An 11,477-nucleotide genomic window follows, 5' to 3' on the forward strand; every position below is an offset into this window, starting at 1 on the left:
AATTCTGCTTTTGCCACAGCAAGGTCCTGGTGGAAAAACATAGAGGCATGGGCAAAGAAGTTTTTGCAGAAAAATTGCAGTTGTATCTATCTCTTAAACTGTCCCCTCCATAATCTGATCAGCACACCAAGTATTTGTAATTGACTAGGATGAAATTGTTGGAACTTGCTGCCAAGAGTGCAAGATAGACATTTAATCTACCCAATCCATATTCCCCAGCTCCCATCAGCACTATTGTGAGTAGAATCATTATACAAATATGTGGGAGAGTTTAGGAGAGTGAATCTGGGACTGACTCCTAACAATGTCTCTACAGTCCTATGGAGGTTATGTTTCATCGCTGGCCCTTGCTTCAGGAACTGGTCTTTTCAAATGTGGGATAGCTGTGGCTCCGGTCTCCAGCTGGGAATATTACGGTATGGAAACATTCATAAATGTTGCTGCAAAAACATTTAACACATAATTACTCTATATTTAAGGTTGCTAGGAAAACAAATTATGCAGTAAAATTCACCCCAGCATCACTGGGAAAAATATAATCTATAAATGAGGTTGTTTATATGATTCATTATAATCATGTGGCAACAATCAAAGAAATCTTAAGACGAAAAAGGACTCTTCCAAAACCCAATGAATGTTATTCTCTCCTAGAAACCTTGTGCCCCCTGATAAACCAAATCTTTAAAAATCAGAGCTAACTCTGTTTTTTGCAGACACACAGGTGCAGCCAAACTGGCTTTTAAGCAGTTCTTAGGGAAAATCAAGCCAAGCCAAGTAATTCACCACCACACAATAGTTTGCAGCTGCCTGATACATTACTCCAGAAGTCACAGAAACAAAACATTTGTTCGAGACGTATACCTTTCATGTGTGCCTATTTTTATGATTAACATCAACGCAGGATGACTATTTGGAATTAATTATAATAAACGTACAAAAATTAGCTTTCATTAGAGCCTCTTCCCTGTGTTGAGGTGAAAATGAGGCAATTGTGACTTGGGAATCTTTATTCAAAGGAAAAAAGTGTGTTGGGGGGTGAGGAGTTGGGGGACATATTTCTATCCCGAATTAAGAGACCAGTGAGAGTACTAGAGGTGGCTGCATTTGTGATTTCTTTTAAAATGTAATGAGGTCATTCCTAGCTCAACATTTCCCCCATCAAAGAACTTTGGGCAGAAGTGAAAAAACTGAAGAGCTGTCCTTTCTATTGTTAGGTGCTCCTGTTTCCACAGTCTTCTCGGGCATCTCTTCTCCAGGCTTGTTGAGACAACTAGCAGAGCAAATGACTGGGGTGGAGCATTACAGAAAGGAAAGCAAGACCTTTCCTCAGCAGCTCCCCCTGGGAGACTGAGGAGCTGGCTCAGACAGTAAAGAATCTACCTGCAATGGAGGAGATCAGAGTTTCAATCCCTATATTGGGAGGATCCCCTGGAGTAGGGAATGGCTACCCACTCCAGTATTCTTGCCAGGAGAATTCCATTGACAGGAACCTAGCAGGGATGCAAGAAATCAGACATGACTGAGAGACTAATACATTCACTATCCAGCCTGAGTTATCACATGCAAACCTCATGCTCTTACATATTTTACAGCATCTATCTACACAGAGCGATTCATGGGCCTCCCAACAAAGGATGATAATCTCAAGCACTATAAAGTAAGCATTTTCTGTTTTATTTAGCTCATTAATTTATTTCATATGTGCTAAATAATTGGAAAGCAGTCATTCAGAGTTTACACTGCTGCTGGGTCCACAAGCAAATATGATGATCTTTTGTCAGCTGTAAAACACCTTACTAGAAGGAATTAACTCCCTTTGGATTCTACTTTTTCTTTCCTCATCCTCCTCCCCACCCCCAACCCCTACACAGCTTGAGCGGGCATCGTTTATGCCTAAGGTCTCACTCATATGTAACATATGACACATAAACTTTCAGTTTTTCAAACTAAGAATCAGATGGAAGTAATGCAAATGATGATGAAAATGTGTTGCTCTGACTCTTAAATATTTATCAACCAAAGCAATACATAATTTCAGTATTGGTGCTAAGTCCATTGCACAATGATTTAGCTAGTTTTCTATTAGAACTTGCAGCAACTAAAATGTTAATTTTTCCCCTTTTCCAGAATTCAACTGTGATGGCAAGAGCAGAATATTTCAGAAATGTAGACTATCTTCTCATCCACGGAACAGCAGATGGTGAGGTTTAAGCAAGACTCTTACACATAAAAATACTGAGCCAGCATCACTTTGTTTAAGAAACATTAAGCATCCTCCTATGCCTGTGCTCAGGGTCAGTACCTAAGAGTCAGGGACATTTCCATAAGTGAGTGTGATTACTCACTGCTGACAATGTCAACTGCATGACTAGATAATTGTTGGTGTTCATTTCCAGGCAGTACATTGTCACTCTGCTTTCTGGTATTTAACAGCACTTTAACTCTCTCTCTTTGTTGCAGATAATGTGCACTTTCAAAACTCAGCGCAGATTGCTAAAGCTCTGGTTAATGCACAAGTGGATTTCCAGGCAATGGTACATAATTTCATTTTATTCAGGTTGATGGCCTTAGACCCCTAAGCTAAAAGGAGGACTCTTCTTCTTCTTCTCCTTTTTTTTTTTTTTTTTTTTTTTTTTTTTTGCTAAAACCTGACAAGAAGGCTATTCAATAGAGTAGGCAGAACATTAGGAAATGACTCTTGGATCTTCCATGAACTCCCTGAGGGACACTAGGCAAACCACGCCACCTTTGCTGACCCCAGTCGAGTCATATATTAAATAAAGGCATCCACAAGATTAGAGGCTCCTCTAGCTCAAACATCCAACAGTTCTATGGTCCTACATACTGACTGCAGCTTCGTGCTTCAAATCCCTGTAAAACCTCAAAGCAGCCAGAAGATTCTGTGTATTCAGTAAGAAGCCATCACAGAAGGCTGTCAGAGACCTCAGAGGCTCCCAGAAATCATGCGGTTCCACTCAGAGCTAGAGAATCCTTCTATCTCTGTGTTTTCTATGTCTGACATGTGCTTGGCCCACCACAGAAGCTCATATTTTCACTGACTGAATGAATGAATGAGCTAGCTGTGAAATCCAGTTGCTTGAGGAGTGGGAAATGGAGACAGAGAGGAAAATAAGGCAAAACCCAAGTCGAGAGAGACAATCCTTGATGGTTCCATCCCCCTTCTCCACTTTTCCCTCACTTGCTTATGTTGCACAAGAACCTAGAAAAGGAAACCCTCCTTCTTTCAGAAATTTGGCTCCTTAAAATAATTTACAGAGGGTGAGGTGAGACTTTTCTGGTCTTTTTTTATCCCCTTTACCATTTTTTAAACTGTGACTCCTAAAGTGCATTCAACTCATAAGAATATAGTATTACATCAATAACCACTAGCCAACTTTATTCAGTGAAAATCACCTTACTGGCATCTCTCCAGCAATAAAATTTAAATCCATAATACCATCTCCCTGGTTTTTTTTTTTAATAATACTATTTTTAACTCCTATGAAGGATGTTTATGGTTATACATATTATGGATTTTCTACAATAGAGAGGAATTAGATTCAGAGGCTAAAAGCCTCATGGAATTTTTTAGCTAGAAGGCGCCTTAGAGGAAGTGAAATCCAACCCCCTCATTTTTCACATGAGGAAACCAAGCTCTGGAAATTCAAAGTAACCAACCCAGCACCCCAGTTCTGGAACCCAGGCTCGGAATCCCAGGGTGCTGGCTGCTGTGAGACCTCAACCACCCCAATGCGATCTCACATATAGGTTTAAAAAATATGAAGCAATGGTGAAAGTTAGTAAAAGGGCTTTAAATCTTCTTGTTCTTCATGTATACATGTAAATTATTTTATTTATGCAAGTATTCTTAGGTATTTCAATGGTAATATTAGAAAAATTACCAGGTTCTGAGAGCACAAAAAAGTCAAAGCCAGATGCACTGTGGGGTTGCAGGAATAAAATAAGTTTCTTCCCTTTGTGTTTCAGTGGTACTCGGACCAGAACCATGGCCTATCTGGCCTATCTACGAAGCACTTATACACCCACATGACCCACTTCCTAAAGCAGTGTTTTTCTTTGTCAGACTAAAACAATACAGATACAAGACTGTATCACAATCTGAACACTTCCTATAAATGCCTCAGACCGTTTACTTGTTTCACTCTTTATGCTGTTAAATGTTGGTATAAACAAACACACGAATGTTGTTCTGAAGGCTGACAGAAGATTCAGAGGACTCAGAAGTTCAACCTAAATATTGTTTACATATTCTGGCACTCTGTGAAAGAAGAGAAAAGGAGGCCCTGCCTTTTGCTTTGGACACAAACAGTGTTTTGTTACCTTGTTCCTTTGCGGGGAAAAGAATAAAATCAGAAGTTAAAATGCTATTATTTTCTCTGTGTTCCTTCCTTTCAGGTTCCAGTTTCTATCAGAGAAAGAAATGCTTGTGTTAGGCAAATGCTTGAATAATAGGGTGGTCATGGAGGAGAAGAATCTAGAAGCAGTTTGGGATTTTTGTAAATAGAATTCCAAATGCTGGAAAAAAATAGCTCAGAGTGTGCGAAAGCATTGTTCAGAAATCAGGTTGGCAATACATTTTGTAGAGGCACCCTGACGTTTGCTCTCTGTGCTGTCCCTCCAAGAAATGTTTATTAAATTTCTCCCAGGGGATTTCTTATTGTCAAAAGCATTTGATAAAGATAAAGTCAGAATGTTGAATCCAGGCTCCTTTTAAGAAATGCTTCAAATTTGGAAATGTTCCTATTTTAGATTCCTTTTTAGAATGAGTAATGGTAACTGTTTTCAGATTGCTACGCCACACCAAACTAAATAAATCAAAAAATTAAACAAAATGGACATCAGTAGCTAGAGAAGGAAAATGTTACGTCTATGAGATTATTCTGGGGTTTTTGTTCTATAAGTTTATTTGAAAAAGAAAAAAATACCAGAAGTACCATAACGCCTGCAATCCCAAAGGCAACGCTCTGCCAGTAACTGTCCCTGTCAATTAGAAACACAGCTAGTGTGCCATCTCTGTGATGACCATAGAATTAAAAAGGTCCACACCAGGTCACCATAAGATATCTCTTATATGAATGTCAAAAGTATCCACAAAGCCACCGCTGAGGGGACTTTTCATTGGCATGGTTCCCAGCATTGGATTACCCTGGATGATTTCTCCCCACCCTTGGCTTGATCCTGCCCAGTGGTAGACAGGAGACCCTCAACCTCTGTCAGGCTATATAACCATAAGAGGCGTGGAAACTTATAGCTCCAAGGGGCCTCAAAGGTCATATACCATAGCATCTTCTAGAGTTTTCTGATCTTTCTTAGTCCAGAACTCTTTCTCCTATGACTTTCTGAAATCATGCTCCCATTCAGGTCACAGAGTCCCACCTCACCTGTCAGGAAGGGCACGTTGTGGATGTCAGGGGGCCTGGGCAACACCCCTACAGATTCAGGACTGACCATAGCCCCTCTGCACATCTACGCAAGAGCTGATGCTCTGAGGGTCAGAGGGAAGCCATTGCTGTCGTCTTTTCTTCCACAGGGAGCAGTCTGCAAGGCAAACCCAAGACATTTCTGCATAATTTACTCCCCATTTGCTCTCTACAAGTAGGAAATGAAGACTAGCCAACAGTCATTGCCTGACACTCTATCAAAGGAGATACCAGGGCAATTACAAATAATAAGGAAGTCTTGTTACCTTCACTTATTTTCTGTCTTTGTGAAATGTGTGAAGCTGACATTTAATATCAATGTGCAAAAAGTCTTATCCAGTCTCAAGCCTTGGCTCCCACTACTGTAGAGGTAACTTCTATAAGACAGATTGCCATTTTCTCCAAGTAGAAATCTCTAAGGATTCTCCATGGTCTGTGAAATAATATTGTGGATATTCGATGTAGAACATTGTCATCATCACAGAAAGTGCTATTCAGTGGTGCTGTCCTAGAGGAATCTTCACAGACCATATCTTGGAACATAGCATATTGCATAGGCTCGCCAACTGGTGAATGATTGACCAACTCAACTCTGTTCATGGGAGACTCAGGCTTTCCACATCACTGTTAATGCAACCTTCCCTAACTCCTCAGGCAGAATTATGCAGCAGCTCCTTGGGACTGTGTGTGTTTATGTACTTATCTATCCATTCAAAAAACATCTGTCCAGTTTGTCTATATACCTGACACTATGCAAGGCTTTGAGGACGTAGAGCAGAACAAGGAAGCAGTGAGAGTGACAAGGTTATTTTGTAATTTTTTTTTTTTTAACCTTCACATTTTGTACAGATTTACCAGATTTTTCTTTTGGCTTGGAAAATAAGAGGTACATAAAGTACAAAGATTTTGGTAGAAAATACCAAACTAAAAGGGATAATTAAACATCTTATCATTTCTATTTGCAGGAAGTGAATCAGAATAACAACAATCCTTTGCCACACTTTATTCTTGCATATGGGATTTGGGAAGGAGGATGTCCCACCATATTAATTCACCCTACAGGGTATAATAATCTTTCATACATTGCAAACTCGAGATTTTCCTGCATTCATTCAACAAATGCAATTGCAAGTCCCTGATTTAGGTACTATAGGTGACCTTCTCCCAAAAAAAGATAGGTATGTTAAACAGTATGCCTATCTTTATGCTATGCTATACTAAGTCACTTCAGTCGTGTCCAACTCTGTGCGACCCCATAGACGGCAGCCCACCAGGCTCCCCTGTCCCTGAGATTCTCCAGGCAAGAACACTGGAGTGGGTTGCCATTTCCTTCTCCAATGCATATCTTTAGGCAGAGCTTAAAGTCTGTAAAGATAAGAAATGAATGTAACTACATTGCAAGTTTAAATGAGATCAGGACTCTGGGGGTGGGATTCTTGTATGTGTTAGAGGAAAACCATAAAAAAAATGATGCCATTTCAAAATAATCTCAAATTTTAATCCTGCCATGCTGGCCTTAGAGGTATTTCAAAAGGTTTCAAAATTCTGAGTGACTATCGTATAGTTGTTAGCATGAATGAGAAAGAAGCAATAAGAAAATGGGTATCTTACTAAATTTGATACAAATGAGGGAACCTTTATTGAGGCTTAATTTTTTTTTCAGATCTTCTTCAAAGTATGACATGTATGATTTATTTCCTTCAATAAACATTTTTTGAGTACCTATGTTATGCACGACAGTATTCTGTGTCCTGCAGGGGTTACAAAGATGAGTTTTTGTGACAAGTTCTCAATTTCTAGACTTTTTCAGTGAAGGCAACTTAACGAATCTGATTTTCCCAACATTTGAGCATTTTTCAGAAACTGACAGATCTTTATGCAAATGTTGTTGCCAAGCTGTTTGTAATGGTGAAATTATACTTTGACAGTAACTCTTTAAAATACATTAAACCCAGCTAAGGTTTTCTTTGAAATGTTGCCAATTAAGTGACTTTAATGAGCTTCTTGATGGTAATGTAATTAAAATTCAGATGTTCTAATTGTAAAAAAAAAAAAAATACAGTTCTGGGAAACTTAACAGTAAAATAAGCAAATGTGAAATGAAGTAAGGCTAATTTAAATGGTGATTATGTGGTCTTCTGAGAAGATTCTACGAAAACAATGCTTTCAATTATCCTGTTTGTAAAGAAGAAAGATGGCACCTAACAGATATTTTAAATGTATTCCACAAAGTAGATACTTTGAGTTTATCTAATAAGACAGATTAAAAAATTCTGAACACAGGCAGTCATTCCCACCTTGTGAAAGAACTGCTAAAACACTTCCTTGGTTTTAGGAACAGGTATCCTGGCAATCTGAAGTGAAATAATTTTTAATTCAGGGAGGAATTAGTGCCTGGACCTTACCAAGCTATTCACAGGGGAATAGATCTGGCTCCTAGTGGAAGTCTCTACTGACCACCTGCTCAGATTATTGGCATGCAATACTAGCATGCTGGTCACAGACACTTCTTTTTGACACACAGGTAATATCGTTGGCAAGCTAGAGCAGTATGATTTCATTCTATTGGCCTCTAATTAATACTCCATTACTTTCTCCACCCACTTGAAAAATGGCCTGACAATATGTGAGTGAAGTGAAAGTTACTCACTCGTGTTTGACTCTTTGCAACCCCATGGACTGGAGGCCTGCCAGGCTCCTCTGTCCTTGGGGATTCTCCAGGCAAGAATAGTGGAGTGGGTTGCCATGCCCTCCTCCAGGGGATCTTTCCAACCCAGGGATCGAACCCAGATCTTCCTCACTGCAGGTGGATTCTTTACCGTCTGAGCCACCAGGGAAGCCCAACTTCTGGAGTGGGTAAATTATCCCTTCTCCAGGAGATCTTCCAAACCCAGGAATCGAATCGGGGTCTCCTGCTTTGCAGGTAGATTCTTTACCAGCTGAGATACCATGATTTACAAATATTCTTTGGTGCGGCATTACATCTTTTGCTCTGTGGTTATAGAGTCCATATTATGTGCATAAGAGGGAGGGGTAATCAAACCAAGATAATGCCACCATCGCTTGACAGTTCATCGTCCTTCTTTCATAATTACTGTTTATAGACCAGCAAAGACAGGAGCATCTTTGCTAACCATGAATTAATAAGGTTAGGCATTTTTTTTTATGTTATAGAAAGCAAATTGTTGAAAGAAATGTCTTAATGAAATATGTAAAAAGATATAAAAGTTATTTCTTTGCTAAAAAGCTACTATCTATTCACTCATGATTCAATTTGTTATGGAAACATCCTTTCTGATAAAAGACATAATAGAAAATTTATATAGGTCAAAAAATTTGCTTTTATCACACTGACATTTTGCTGAATTTCCAGCTTTAAGGGACAATGTTTTACTATATGCAAGTGCTTTTTATACCAACAGGAGACAATGCTGCTCACTTTGCAATATTGCCTTCCTTTCAAATGAATTGGCTCACATGCCAATTCTTCTAAAGATAATATGTTCATTGTAACTTATTTTAGAGGTAATTGACTGTAACAGATTAGGGCACAAATACTAAAGTTAGATTACCTGATTTGAATCCCAGTTCAGCCACATACTAGCTGCCTAACTGTGGTCAGCTTTCACACATTCTTTCTGCTTCCTCTTCCTTACACGTGAAATGGGGGATAATAATACTTCCTACCCCACAGCATTTTGGAGATTTAATTTAGTTGCTATTGATACAGTTCATAGTGTCCGGCATATAGTGAGTATTTGGTAGGAGTCTGCCTAGATACATAAAGTAAACCACTTTTTAGTTGGCTTCTTCAGTAAATTAATTCTCAATAAATTAATAGTTTAATCAGAAACCAATAATTTCTTCCCAGTAGTAGTGAGTTTAGTATAAATATCAGAATCATTCATCAGTTAAAAATGAATTTCTGTCTTTTTCTGAATCGATACGGCCCTTTAAAAAAAACCAATATGATGGGGAAACTCATCGACCATAATAAATCATTTGACAATAGTAATATTGTCAATATTTGACAGTAGTAATGAAAACACCTTTGGGGAAAGCAGACCACCAAGGAAAAGTGTGCTTGAAGGATGCGGACAGTTCCCTCAGCCAGCTTCACACACAGCCACAAAGCACCACACCATTCCTTCCATTCTGGTTCTGTCCTCACCTGCTGCCCTCCAAACGCCACACACTAAGTCTCCTTTCTTTTATGCAGTCCAAACTCATTCCTGTTTCAGGGCCTCGAATGTTTATTTCTTGCATTTTTCATTTGGCTGTGTCCTTGCCATCTAAGTCTCAGGCCAAGTATCACAACCTTAGAGAGAACTTCTCTGGATTCAACAGTCACTGGATTTAAAGTTTCTTCTTCCACAGCCAGACTTCCAATCACAATATCTAACTTTGTTGGCTTGATCACACACATAACCATCAGAAATTTATATAGATATATGTTTGGAACCTAGTTCTCCTACTCAAATATAAGCTCTCTGTTAGCAGTGACCTGATCTGTCTTTTCACCTCTCTGCACCCGGGAACTTGATAGCCTTTGGAATAAGGTGGAAGGATCTTGATAAACCATTGCTGAACGTATTTCCACATTTTGCAGATAGAAAGGCCTATGAAACTAGAATCCTTATGTGTGATCTCACAGTGGAAACAGATCTCACCCTTTCTGGAAATGAGCGTGTAATAGAAACTTGTCTTTTCCCCTTCAAAGTGAAGGAAAAAAAAAAAAAAAAAATCCCTGAGTTGCAGGTGATTCACAGTCAGGAGAATGCAGTTAGGGAGGACATGAATCTTAGCCAGAGATCTAAAGAGCTGGCCTTTGGAACAAACATTAATTGGCTTAGGAAATAGAAACCAGCCCAGTGCACTGTCCTACCTCCAACTCTCACTGCCCCTAGATGACACCACAGACCAAGTTTAGCACAAAATGCTCAGACTGAAAAAAGTCATAGAAGTCTCTGGAATGCTATCGATTATTTTAGCATCTTTCACTTTTATTAAAGTATTTTTAAGAATATATTTTACTTAATAAATATATTTTAAGTACTAGTGGTTTCTTTCACATTATAAAACAAGCATGTTTTACACTGTTTCTTTCTCCTGATCAGATAAATCATAAGTTCAAGCCCAGAACGTTTGACTGGTTGGTTCTTTTAAATTCAAATTATAAACATGGAGTTATCAAAAATAAGCCAAACAAATATGTCTTTCAAAAGCTGTAAATTAAAGATCATATTTTTCTAGTTGATCATTCAACATGGGTGAATTGAACTTTCTAGGGTCCTTTCGATACAGCAGAGTATGGCCTTGTATATCTGCAAAGCTGCCAAACAGAATCAAGACAACTGAATTCTAATTCTTATGATTTGGACAAGCTCCTTCTTTTCCTGAGTTTCATTTCTCTCTGTGTACCACAGTTACTGGGCTAAAGCCATGGTTTATAAGTCCTAAGAATTAGTCTGTATTCCATTAGGTGATGGTACAAGGTAATTGCTAAGTGCTAAATCATATTCCTAAAACTGAGACCCATAAATTGGACAACTGGGGTCAATCTTGTGTTTTAATTCACTCTTCCCTCCCCTGGATCCTATCACCTTCTGGGATTAAAGTAGTTACATTTAGGATTTTTGTTTCCTCTCAATATAGATCTCTCATGATCTCTTTTCAGGCTGTATTTGTAGAGATGGGGTGAGATAATGATGCTTTATTATTTTTGGCCACATGGCACATGGGATCTCAGTTCCCCAAACAGGGATTGAACACATGTCCCCAGCACTGGAAGAATAGAATCTTAACCACTTGACTGCTAAGGATGTCCTTTTTTTTTTTTTTTTTTTTTTTTTTTTTTTTTTTTTTTGATGAAAAATCTCATATCCCCTAGAAACACTGAGATTGAAGTGTTCTGCCTGACTTGGATGATGAAAGTGAAGTCAATGACCCAACATGGCACTTTGATTGGTGCTAATACAGTATAATGGCAGAACTAAAGAGCCTCTTGATGAGGGTGAAAGAGAAGAGTGAAAGTTG

The 11,477-nt window shown here is 38.7% G+C and overlaps 1 protein-coding gene across 3 annotated transcripts in view; it reads left to right on the top strand.

Moving 5' to 3' along the window:
* LOC102411144 (fibroblast activation protein alpha) overlaps positions 1 to 4,388 on the top strand; it is a 78,088-nt gene extending 73,700 nt beyond the window's left edge. For all 3 annotated transcript variants that reach the window (XM_025275886.3, XM_025275889.3, XM_006073995.4), the window contains 5 exons: positions 317 to 416; positions 1,593 to 1,657; positions 2,128 to 2,200; positions 2,461 to 2,534; positions 3,988 to 4,388. In XM_025275886.3, the coding sequence (XP_025131671.2) occupies positions 317 to 416; positions 1,593 to 1,657; positions 2,128 to 2,200; positions 2,461 to 2,534; positions 3,988 to 4,089 (414 nt within the window). In that variant the 3' untranslated portion in view covers positions 4,090 to 4,388. The remainder of the gene's footprint in view (positions 1 to 316; positions 417 to 1,592; positions 1,658 to 2,127; positions 2,201 to 2,460; positions 2,535 to 3,987) is intronic.
* The last annotated feature ends 7,089 nt before the right edge of the window (positions 4,389 to 11,477 follow it).

This window comes from Bubalus bubalis, chromosome 2, assembly GCF_019923935.1.
Source record: "Bubalus bubalis isolate 160015118507 breed Murrah chromosome 2, NDDB_SH_1, whole genome shotgun sequence".
Taxonomy (NCBI): Eukaryota; Metazoa; Chordata; class Mammalia; order Artiodactyla; family Bovidae; genus Bubalus; species Bubalus bubalis.